The sequence below is a fragment of the Bombina bombina genome, chromosome 2 (genome assembly GCF_027579735.1).
Source record: "Bombina bombina isolate aBomBom1 chromosome 2, aBomBom1.pri, whole genome shotgun sequence".
NCBI classification, from domain to species: domain Eukaryota; kingdom Metazoa; phylum Chordata; class Amphibia; order Anura; family Bombinatoridae; genus Bombina; species Bombina bombina.
Genome location: NC_069500.1, coordinates 1,273,652,138 through 1,273,664,395, shown reverse-complemented (window position 1 = coordinate 1,273,664,395; position 12,258 = coordinate 1,273,652,138). Strand labels below are relative to the sequence as shown.

Here is a 12,258-nt window from a genome sequence, read left to right as displayed (position 1 = left end):
ACTGTGACATTTGAAAAAATATACATAGAATTTGTTACGAAACATAAATGCAATAGTCTGCGTACATGTAATTAGACATATCTGCTCATTTGTAACTAACTTTAAATCTTATAGAGACAACACCTCAATTTAAAGGGTATGGGGGGTATATCAATAACATATTAATTAAAAAACACAATTAAACAAAATTAGGGGGTTCATATGGGGTCTGTGCCCCTAGGCTTAACCAGTAAGCTATATAAGCGGGGGGGGGGGGAGCACTCTAATAGTAACCATAACAAATATGCCCAATATATAGAGAACCTAGTTGGGTTGTGGCAGAATGATGCTGAGTGCATTCATTTAACTAGATACAATATTAAACCACATCTTGGTAAAATATAAGCTATAAATTCCATCATCCACTTTCATATATTAAGTAACTTTAAACAGTTAGATCTACTATCAAATAAGTTGCCGCTAAGGTAAAGCCTAAACGCCAGACTTATACTTTCCACTGATAGGAGTACTAGCAATATTACAGCTAAGGTCACATTTATCATTGGATATATCATACCACTGACCTAGGAGCATGGGCCCTATACCCCCAGGCCAAAGGCTAAATGTGCAGCTCCTTAACATGCAACATAAGAATATGGCTAGTATAGGGAGGATAAGGGGCTGATAAATATGCATATAAAATGTGACAGTATAACTGAGGTCTAAGGGTTACTTTAGTAATGCGAATAGACATATATTGAGCCTCTAGTTCAGTAACATGACATACGCTAGCAACTTTAACTTTAGTAGTCTGAGACATAATGATATCAGTTTGAGACATATATGAACAGTCAATAAGCATAGGTGGAGCGGGTCATTAAAATAACATGTGCTAGCAACTTTAGCAGCCTGAGGCATATGAATAAACAGGAAACAATAAATAGGTAATAGGTAGCAGAAAGACTTTAACACACTAACAGTAGCCAGAGCTGTATAACTCAGGGCTGAATAACTGACCTCAAACATAATGTATTACCAAAAGGAAAACAGAGATCATATTCATATTATTAGAGTCTTCAATATAAAACCTGGCATAACAGAATAATGACAATAGAAACATATGAAAATCTAAAACAAAACCTATTTCGAAATCTTCTTTTCATGACCGGGAGAGTCAGTAAAATTAACCTATTCCAAGCTTGTGAGCTGGGAGACTAATGTTATTCTTTATCCCTAGTTTGTGAGCAGAGAAACTGGCCTTATACTTCGTCTTAGTGGGCTGCCAGAGGTGCCGTGGAACATATGCAGCACAAGCAGTAAGACTTTTCATGTCCACCTTCCCCCACACATGGGAGAGTATCAGTGACTCCGGCCTAGCAATCTGTATATGTGCCGACATAGTGTTAGGGCTCTTCATTTCCAAATTCTCCCCTACATAAAGAGGTAGCGATCCGGTCTCCAAACTGCTGATCTTGTCAGCCAAGTTGAACCTCCGCTAAGCCACAGTATCTGCAACTTGGTCCATGGGGTCGGCCGCAGCCAGCATGGACCAGGTCTGTCCCACATGGTGGAAATGCTGCTCCCCTTCCTCTCTCCAGCTGTCCATAGGCAAAGACACCAGAGAGTTCATAGAAATAAGAGGCACAGGTATGGAGGTTGTTACCCTCTTAGCCGTGTATAGTGCAAGCCAGCTGCCAAGGTCTCTGAGAACAGCCCTTTCAAAATCTACAAAAAGGGCCCGTATGGTCTTTAGAGTGTCCTCCATAGTGAAAAGCAGCCGAGCGTGTCACTGACGCAACACCACCAAAAGTACCTGCAATCTGTGATAGTAGCTCACCCTCAAATGTCGCAGGTATAATAGGCTGTGTCGATCATACTTCAGTTAGCTGGTATCTTCGGTCTAAGTTTAAGGGGTACTCAGCGGGTTTGTCCCTGCTGTAGTAGATTACCTTGTGGTTGAGAAGATGGCCGTTCACACGCAGTCTGTGAACCAGATTGTCCAAGGTATCAATTATCTCCTATATAGCAAATTTCTCTGAGCTCAAAAGCAGGCTGTAGAAGTCACTAAAGCTAGTGTAATGACTGGAGTGAATTATAGCTGAAACAGATGGTCGAAAAGGCAGTTTTAATGAACAATTTCAGCCGAGCTGAAGCAATATGCGACCAATACGCTTCCTAGCTAGCTCCGCCCCCCATTTGTGTTTTTATTTTATTAGAATAAGTGGGGGATTTTTGGTTATTGGTGCATGGGATTTTTGGTTATTGGTGCATGCTTTGAGGGTTCTATATCGTCCCAGCAAAGAAAAACTTTTCAGGATTTGGGCCACATTGGATCATGGTACTTGGAGTTTCAGGGAGATTGCATTCCATTTGCTGGCATCAGGGAGCCGCTATTACAATCAGGGAGAGTTGGGATGTCTGCAATGTTGTATGTATGCTGTAAATATGTTTCTTTTCAAAAATGTATTTGATCTGCATGCATTTCAATTAATAACAACACTTTATTTGTCCCCCACCTTTTGATTTTAATAGGTATAATTTTATGGAACACAAACGTTATGTTGTGATTATTAGATACTTGTTTTCTTTCACATTAATTTAATTTTGTGCTGTTACTGAACGTTCTAGATTCTAACGTCGGTTCGGTTACTAAAGTAGTAAAGTGATTCCCAATGATGTACTTACCTGGCCATTTTTTCCAATGGCAGATAAATATTTAACAAAGACAATTTAAAAATATTACAATCTACTTTTTTAATACTAACCATCATATATGCTAATATAGCGCTAAGTTTATATACATGGAAATGATTTTGTCTTGAAGGGACTGGGAGCACGCCCTATTATAATATGGCGGATTGTGCTTCATTTTGGATCTGCGTAAGTACTGACGTGTTGCGTCCATAGAGTGAGTTTCGTCCGTAGAATAGTACAGACTAGTGATGGAGCTTGAAGAGACCAGGAAGCACGTGGTTAGCAACGAATCTTTTGAAGGAATACAAGTCCTTCTTAGCCCTGAGAGCCACGCAACAGCTCCTCACTGTCCGCATGGTGAGAGCTTACCGAGCAATGCGCAGCGAAACTGCAGCTCAGAGCTCTATCATTTAACTTCGTAATCTAAGGCTTTACTGTCACATGATATGTTCAACCACTAATAAATTAAAAATATAATCAGTATTGTATTGGGAAATCACCGCCACTAAACTTATCCCAAATAGTATAGTAATTTATTTTTTCCACTTATTTTTCCTTCCTGTATTTACAGCACTTTGCGCTATTATGTCATGTGTTTTTAAAGGGCCAGAGCATACCATTTAAAATGGTCAAATTTGCTTTGTTTTCTTGATAGCCTTTGTTTAAAAGAATATGTTCATATCCTACAATACATGGAGCTAGCTAGTGATTGGTGTTTGCACACATTTGTCTTTTGTCATTGGGTGACCAGATGTGTCCAGCTAGCTCCAAGTAGGGCATTGTTGCTATGGTGCTGATTTCTATGTGTTTATATTCTTTTCAGGGGTTAAACATGTAGTTAGAGCTTTTTATTATTGCACTTCTGCTGGCATATAACAGTATTAAAGGATTTTCATTTTGCACTTTTATGTCTTTATTGTATAGTAATTACAGCCAGTAAAGGTTAAAGTGAAAGTAAATTTTAACAATCAACATTAATGCCATGTATTACAATTATCCTATTATATCTAGTCGCTTTTTGTTTTGGTATTCCGTCTTATTTTTAATATATTATACTTACATCCCTTATTACCGTCTCCTATCTTCCTCCGCCCCCCCCTTCATTTCCTGGTTTTGTTATTTTACACGTAAGAGCGGTCCCGCCCGCTCTTACGTGTTCATCCGTGCACATACTTGTGCAGTTAAATTTATTGTGTACTAAGTGCGGATGCATCTAAGTCATTGGCTGTTTCCCTTTAGAGCTCTATGCGCATGCGTGTCTCATGGACGCGCTTCTAGACACGGAGTACATTCAATGAGACACGCATGCGCAATTGAAGGTGGGGGCGTTTAGTGTAATTTCCAGACGCCACTGGGGGACCAATAGAAAGATGTATAAAGATATTCGTCATTGGAAAATCAAAACATTTTTTTGAGGCAGGCGGAGGAACGGCGATATAGAGATGCAAACTAAAAGGTACATTTAAGTGATAAATCTATAATATCTAAAAAAAAAATATCATGAATTAAACTCAAGTTATTTTGAGCTGTATTTTGCTTTGCGGTATAGAGGTGCAGCAGGCAACTTTACTTTTCCTTTAACCATACACTTTACATTATTGCAGGCTAGTAGTCAGTTATTTCTGGTTTAATACTTTGCATAGAGAGCATGTTTGTTTACATATTTCGGCTGCATCTTGTGATTGACCAAGAGTCTGCTTCTGTCATTACAATGTGAAGGTCAAGAGATGGGGTTCCTCATTTTGTTATAGACACATGTAAGTTCAAAACATGCTGTAGACGTAAATTATATATTTGTTTTACAGTCACGCAGAAATGGCAAAAATTCCACAAAAACTTTGCAGCTTAGGTTGTGAATTTGTGTTTGTACATGACTGATATATTGAGTTCTGGGTTTTAATAAACTTAACGTCTTTGCTGCCAGTGGTTAATATTTTGTTGTTGTTTATATATAGATGTCACTGTTCATCAGTGTAGCAGCTGGAGGCTAAGCTTCTATCCCACCACATATAGCTGCACACACAAAAGGACTCTGTTAGTTTCAGAATCAAAATAAAGACCTTATAACATGTTATGTTTTTAACATATTTAAATAGTGTTCTTAAAGTGAATGTCAAGTTTGATGAATCAGTGCCCGGTTTAAAAAAAACCCTATTAAAAACAGGGGCACTTTCATTCATAAAACTTACATTTCACTAGTTTTGGTAAAATACTTACCTTTTAATCTTGAAAGCCGCTCCAGCGATTCCCCCTCCTGCCGCTCGTCACTTCATACGTTAGCAATGATGAATACGGCATCCTCCAATCATTGCCTGAGGCAAAGTCGTGATTGGAGGAAGCCGGATTCGTAATTTTTTACATATGAAGAGGCTTGCGACGGGCGGGGGAAGCATTGGAGCGGCTTTCAAGATTAAAAGGTAAGTATTTTAACTAAACAAGTGAAATTTAAAGTTTGATGAATGAAAGTGCCCGTTTTTAATATGGTTTTTAAAAACCGGGCACTGATTCATCAAACTTGACGTTCACTTTAAGTGTGATATAAATGTTTTGTTTAATATCCCTTTTAAATAATACATTTGAAACATAAATTTTAAATATGTTGTTAAATGAAGTGCTTTTGGGTAAGATGACAGTCATTTTTCTTGTTGCACATGGATGAAGTGTATTGAGCGATTCTGAAATTCCATTAAAAAACAATAAATACTATATATTTGTATAATCAACAAATGCACGATAAGACAATGTAATAGTTCTTAGAACTTCAAATAAGTAGTAGATTTTTTGGACAAATGTCAGTTATGTGTATTTCAGCTTCTTCTGTATCATGTGACAGCCATCAGCCAATCACAAATACGTATATTTTGTGAATTCTTGCACATGCTCAGTAGGAGTTTGTGACTATACTGTAAATATAAAAAGACTGCACATTTTGTTAAAGGGACACTGAACCCAAATTTTTTCTTTCATGATTTAGATAGAGCATGCACTTCTAAGCAACTTTCTAATTTACTCCTATTATCAAATTTTCTTCATTCTCTTAGTATCTTTATTTGAAAAGCAAGAATGTAAGTTTAGATGCCAGCCCATTTTTGGTGAACAACCTGGGTTGTTCTTGCTGATTGGTGGATAAATTCACCCACCAATAAACAAGTGCAGTTCAGCGTGCTGAACCAAAAATGGGCTGGCTCCTTAGCTTAGATGCCTTCTTTTTCAAATAAAGATAGCAAGAGAATGAAGAAAAAATTATAATAGTAGTAAATTAGAAAGTTGCTTAAAATTGCATGCTCTAACTGAATCTCACAAGAAAAAATTTGGGTTCAGTGTCCCTTTAATGGAAGTAATTTGGAAAGTTGTTTAAAATTGCATAATCTATTTGAATCAAAAAGTTTAATTTTGACTTGAGTGTCCCTTTTAAGAGACACATGTAAGTTTTTTTTCTACTACTGGCATCATGATTTTTACAAGAATATGCATGTTTTAGCTATTGTACAAATAAGGTAAAAATGTTTATTTATTTTTGTTGTAGGCCCAACGTTGTTGTTTGTAAAAGCTTCACAAGGAAGACAGCAGGGCAGAAGATTTTATGCATGTTCAGCCTGTCGGGATAGGAAGGACTGCAATTTCTTCCAATGGGAAGATGAAAAGGTAATTGAATAATAAATACGTTAAATATATAATATACAGGGAGTGCAGAATTATTAGGCAAGTTGTATTTTTGAGGATTAATTTTATTATTGAACAACAACCATGTTCTCAATGAACCCAAAAAACTCATTAATATCAAAGCTGAATAGTTTTGGAAGTAGTTTCTAGTTTGTTTTTAGTTATAGCTATTTTAGGGGGATATCTGTGTGTGCAGGTGACTATTACTGTGCATAATTATTAGGCAACTTAACAAAAAACAAATATATACCCATTTCAATTATTTATTTTTACCAGTGAAACCAATATAACATCTCAACATTCACAAATATACATTTCTGACATTCAAAAACAAAAACAAATCAGTGACCAATATAGCCACCTTTCTTTGCAAGGACACTCAAAAGCCTGCCATCCATGGATTCTGTCAGTGTTTTGATCTGTTCACCATCAACATTGCGTGCAGCAGCAACCACAGCCTCCCAGACACTGTTCAGAGAGGTGTACTGTTTTCCCTCCTTGTAAATCTCACATTTGATGATGGACCACAGGTTCTCAATGGGGTTCAGATCAGGTGAACAAGGAGGCCATGTCATTAGATTTTCTTCTTTTATACCCTTTCTTGTCAGCCACGCTGTGGAGTACTTGGACGCGTGTGATGGAGCATTGTCCTGCATGAAAATCATGTTTTTCTTGAAGGATGCAGACTTCTTCCTGTACCACTGCTTGAAGAAGGTGTCTTCCAGAAACTGGCAGTAGGACTGGGAGTTGAGCTTGACTCCATCCTCAACCCGAAAAGGCCCCACAAGCTCATCTTTGATGATACCAGCCCAAACCAGTACTCCACCTCCACCTTGCTGGCGTCTGAGTCGGAGTGGAGCTCTCTGCCCTTTACCAATCCAGCCACGGGCCCATCCATCTGGCCCATCAAGACTCACTCTCATTTCATCAGTCCATAAAACCTTAGAAAAATCAGTCTTGAGATATTTCTTGGCCCAGTCTTGACGTTTCAGCTTGTGTGTCTTGTTCAGTGGTGGTCGTCTTTCAGCCTTTCTTACCTTGGCCATGTCTCTGAGTATTGCACACCTTGTGCTTTTGGGCACTCCAGTGATGTTGCAGCTCTGAAATATGGCCAAACTGGTGGCAAGTGGCATCTTGGCAGCTGCACGCTTGACTTTTCTCAGTTCATGGGCAGTTATTTTGTGCCTTGGTTTTTCCACACGCTTCTTGTGACCCTGTTGACTATTTTGAATGAAACGCTTGATTGTTCGATGATCACTCTTCAGAAGCTTTGACATTTTAAGAGTGCTGCATCCCTCTGCAAGATATCTCACTATTTTTTACTTTTCTGAGCCTGTCAAGTCCTTCTTTTGACCCATTTTGCCAAAGGAAAGGAAGTTGCCTAATAATTATGCACACCTGATATAGGGTGTTGATGTCATTAGACCCCACCCCTTCTCATTACAGAGATGCACATCACCTAATATGCTTAATTGGTAGTAGGCTTTCGAGCCTATACAGCTTGGAGTAAGACAACATGCATAAAGAGGATGATGTGGTCAAAATACTCATTTGCCTAATAATTCTGCACTCCCTGTATATACATATTGGAAAATATAACTATAGTTTACTAGTTAGGGAAAACCAGTTACCAGTCCACTGAATGTTAAAGATAGGAAAATATGCTTCTGATAAAAGCTATAGCTGTTTCAAAAGTGTATTGAAATATGCACTGTGCACCAGCATTTTAAACACAGCACTTGCTCAGAGAGCCTACGGTGCTTGTATCATCTGATAATGACTGGATTTGTTAATATAATACAAGCCCCACTGGCACTCTGAGCAGGTGCAGCACTTATTCGGTGAGTTGACAATCTAGCAATGCTTCACATGCAGAGAAAAATGTTAACAATAAAATAGTGAGAACTTTTAATAGAAGCATTTTTAACAATGCATGTACTGTATATTGCAAATATGTTTCTATTTAAAGATGTAATTCATCTATGTGCATTTATACTTTGACCAGAATGTCCCTTTAAATTGAAGAATGTGTCATGAAATGGTTACAGTTGAAGAGTGTTGGAACTTGAGATAAAGTGCCTTCTTGACTTATAATAATTTATTATAGAGAATATTTTCTACTTTATTTTAGGTTAAAACAAGGGTTTGAAACATCACAGAAATATTTTCCAAATCTCTATGTAGAAACACCTTTGTCTGGCACCTACATATTTATACTTGCTTCTAAATTGCTTAACCCTAGGAGATTCTACTGTTAAAATAAAAGAAATAAATGTATGGTTTTGTTAATTTTAATATTTTTAACAAATTGCATTTTCTTGCTTTGTGTTTAACACCTGCAAAAGTGTCAAACATATAATCAAACTCGTCCCGTCCGAGACAAAGATACGGCCAGTGAGCCAATAAGAAATGGGCAAACCTGTTCCAATCAGTGTCTACATCCCCATTCTGTGTTTTTATATTACATTTGACAAAACACAAAAATAAGAATGCTGTCAGGTCCACAAAGATCAAGATCAGTTTAGTCAAAACTCCTATCAGCACTACTTCACCATCATCCCTGTTTTTAAGACTTGGTAGAGAAATGTGAGTATCCTGCAGCTCATAAATTTCATCCTTTTGACAAACCCCACAATGCATTACACAGTACAAGGAGCTATTGTGTATTGTTACTTTATATTAGTGCCTATTTATGTGGATAAGTGACAGATATTAGTTTATTGAATAACCTCTGCTTATTAATATTTGTAGGTTTCAGAAGCAAGGCTTGCAGCACGAAAAGACTATAACCAACGCCAACAGCCGCCTCTGACACACAAGCAGTACATGATAAGGTACCTTTTCAGTCTAACAAAATGATTGTAACGTTCCGTTCCTCTGAACTAGATCACACATATGAGTGTGAGAGATCTAATATTCCAAAGTAACTTGTGGTATCTTTTTTTACTTTTTATTAAAAGATATGGTGAAAGCAATTTTTTTCTTTATTTTCTCTAAAATACTTTTAAAATGTATTATGATTTTCTTTCATGTAATTAGCAAGAGTCCATGAGCTAGTGACGTATGGGATATACATTCCTACCAGGAGGGGCAAAGTTTCCCAAACCTTAAAATGCCTATAAATACACCCCTCACCACACCCACAATTCAGTTTTTACAAACTTTGCCTCCGATGGAGGTGGTGAAGTAAGTTTGTGCTAGATTCTACGTTGATATGCGCTCCGCAGCAAGTTGGAGCCCGGTTTTCCTCTCAGCGTGCAGTGAATGTCAGAGGGATGTGAGGAGAGTATTGCCTATTTGAATGCAGTGATCTCCTTCTACGGGGTCTATTTCATAGGTTCTCTGTTATCGGTCGTAGAGATTCATCTCTTACCTCCCTTTTCAGATCGACGATATACTCTTATATATACCATTACCTCTGCTGATTCTCGTTTCAGTACTGGTTTGGCTTTCTACAAACATGTAGATGAGTGTCCTGGGGTAAGTAAATCTTATTTTCTGTGACACTCTAAGCTATGGTTGGGCACTTTGTTTATAAAGTTCTAAATATATGTATTCAAACATTTATTTGCCTTGACTCAGAATGTTCAACTTTCCTTATTTTTCAGACAGTCAGTTTCATATTTGGGATAATGCATTTGAATTATTAATTTTTTTCTTACCTTCAAAAATTTGACTCTTTTTTTCCCTGTGGGCTGTTAGGCTCGCGGGGGCTGAAAATGCTTCATTTTATTGCGTCATTCTTGGCGCAGACTTTTTTGGCGCAAAAATTCTTTTCCGTTTCCGGCGTCATACGTGTCGCCGGAAGTTGCGTCATTTTTTGACGTTATTTTGCGCCAAAAATGTCAGCGTTCCGGATGTGGCGTCATTTTTGGCGCCAAAAGCATTTTAGGCGCCAAATAATGTGGGCGTCTGATTTGGCGCTAAAAAATATGGGCGTCGCTTTTGTCTCCACATTATTTTAGTCTCATTTTTCATTGCTTCTGGTTGCTAGAAGCTTGTTCTTTGGCATTTTTTCCCATTCCTGAAACTGTTATTTAAGGAATTTGATCAATTTTGCTTTATATGTTGTTTTTTTGTCTTACATATTGCAAGATGTCTCACGTTGCATCTGAGTCAGAAGATACTACAGGAAAATCGCTGTCTAGTGCTGGAGCTACCAAGCTAAGTGTATCTGCTATAATTTTTGGTATCTGTTTCTCCAGCTGTTGTTTGTATTGCATGTCATGACAAAATTATTAATGCAGATAAAATTTCCTTTAGTACTGTTACATTACCTGTTGCTGTTCGTCAACATCTAATTTTCAGAGTGTTCCTGATAGACATAAGAGATTTTATTTTTTAAATCCATTAAGAAGGCTATGTCTGTTATTTCTCCTTCTAGTTTACATAAAAGTCTTTTAAAAACTTCTCTTTTTTCAGATGAATTTTTAAATGAACATCATCATTCTGATACTGATAAATCTTTGTATTTGTTCAAGATGGAATTTATTCGTTCTTTATTTAAAGAAGTATTAATTGCATTAGAAATAGTGGATTCTGGTCCTCTTGATACTAAATCTAAACGTTTAAATAAGGTTTTTAAATCTCCTGTAGTTATTCCAGAAGTGTTTAATCTCCCTGATGCTATTTCTGAAGTAATTTCCAGGGAATGGAATAATTTGGGTAATTCTTTTACTCCTTCTAAACGTTTAAGCAATTATATCCTGTGCCATCTGACAGATTAGATTTTTTTTGGGACAAAATCCCTAAGGTTATGGGGCTGTCTCTACTCCTGCTAAATGTACTACTGTTCCTACGGCAGATAGTACTTTATTTAAGGAAAATTGAATCATTTCTAAGAAAAGCTTACTTATGTTCAGGTAATCTTCTTAGACCTGCTATATTTTTAGCGGATGTTGCTGCAGCTTCAACTTTTTGGTTAGAAGCTTTAGCGCAACAAGTGACAGATCATAATTTTATAGCATTATTATTATTCTATAACATGCTAATATTTTTATTGGTGATACCATCTTTTGATATCATTAGAGTTGATGTCAGGTATATGTCTCTAGCTATTTTAGCTAGAAAAGCTTTATGGATTAAACTTGGAATGCTGATATGTCTTCTAAGTCAACTTTGCTTTCCCTTTCTTTCCAGGGTATTAAATTATTATCTCAATTGTTTCTGGAAGGAAGGGAACTTTTTTTACCAAAGAATAAAAAATCTAAGGTAAATTTAGGTCTAATAATCTTTTTCGTTCCTTTCCTCACAACAAGGAACAAAAGCCTGATCCTTCATCCTCAGGAGCTGTATCAGTTTGGAAACTATTTCCAGTTTGGAATATATCCAAGCCTTATAGAAATCTATAGCCAGCTCCTAAGTACCCATGAAGGTGCGGCCCTTTTTCCAGCCCAGCTGGTATGGGGCAGATTACGTTTTCTTCAAAGAAATTTGGATCAATTCCGTTCTCAATCTCTGGTTTCAGAACATTGTTTCAGAAAGGTACAGAATTGGCTTCAAGTTAAGACCTCCTGCTAAGAGATTTTTTTTCTTTCCCGTGTCCCAGTTAACACAGCAAAGGCTCAGCATTTCTGAAATGTGTTTCAGATCTAGAGTTGGTTGGAGTAATTATGCCAGTTCCAGTTCTGGAACAGGGGCTGGGGTTTTATTTTATCTCTTCATTGTACCAAAGAAGGTCATTTCCTTCAGACCAGTTCCGGATCTATCAATATTGAATCGTTATGTAAGGATACCAACATTCAAGATGGTTACTGTAGGACTATCCTGCTTTTTGTTTAGCAAGGGCATTATATGTCTACAATAGATTTACAGGATGTGTATCTGCATATTCCGATTCATCCAGATCACTTTTAGTGTCTGAGATTCTCTTTTTAGACAAGCATTACCAGTTTTTTGGCTCTACCGTTTGGCCTAGCCTCA

General features: G+C 37.3%; 1 protein-coding gene across 1 annotated transcript in view; it reads left to right on the top strand.

Annotated features, from left to right (window-relative positions):
• Positions 1-2,914: 2,914 nt before the first annotated feature.
• Positions 2,915-12,258, top strand: part of ZCCHC4 (zinc finger CCHC-type containing 4) — a 110,242-nt gene continuing 100,898 nt past the window's right edge. Inside the window, exons 1-3 of the mRNA XM_053704082.1 lie at positions 2,915-3,030; positions 6,200-6,318; positions 9,088-9,170. Coding sequence (XP_053560057.1) covers positions 2,922-3,030; positions 6,200-6,318; positions 9,088-9,170 — 311 coding nt within the window. The 5' untranslated portion in view covers positions 2,915-2,921. The remainder of the gene's footprint in view (positions 3,031-6,199; positions 6,319-9,087; positions 9,171-12,258) is intronic.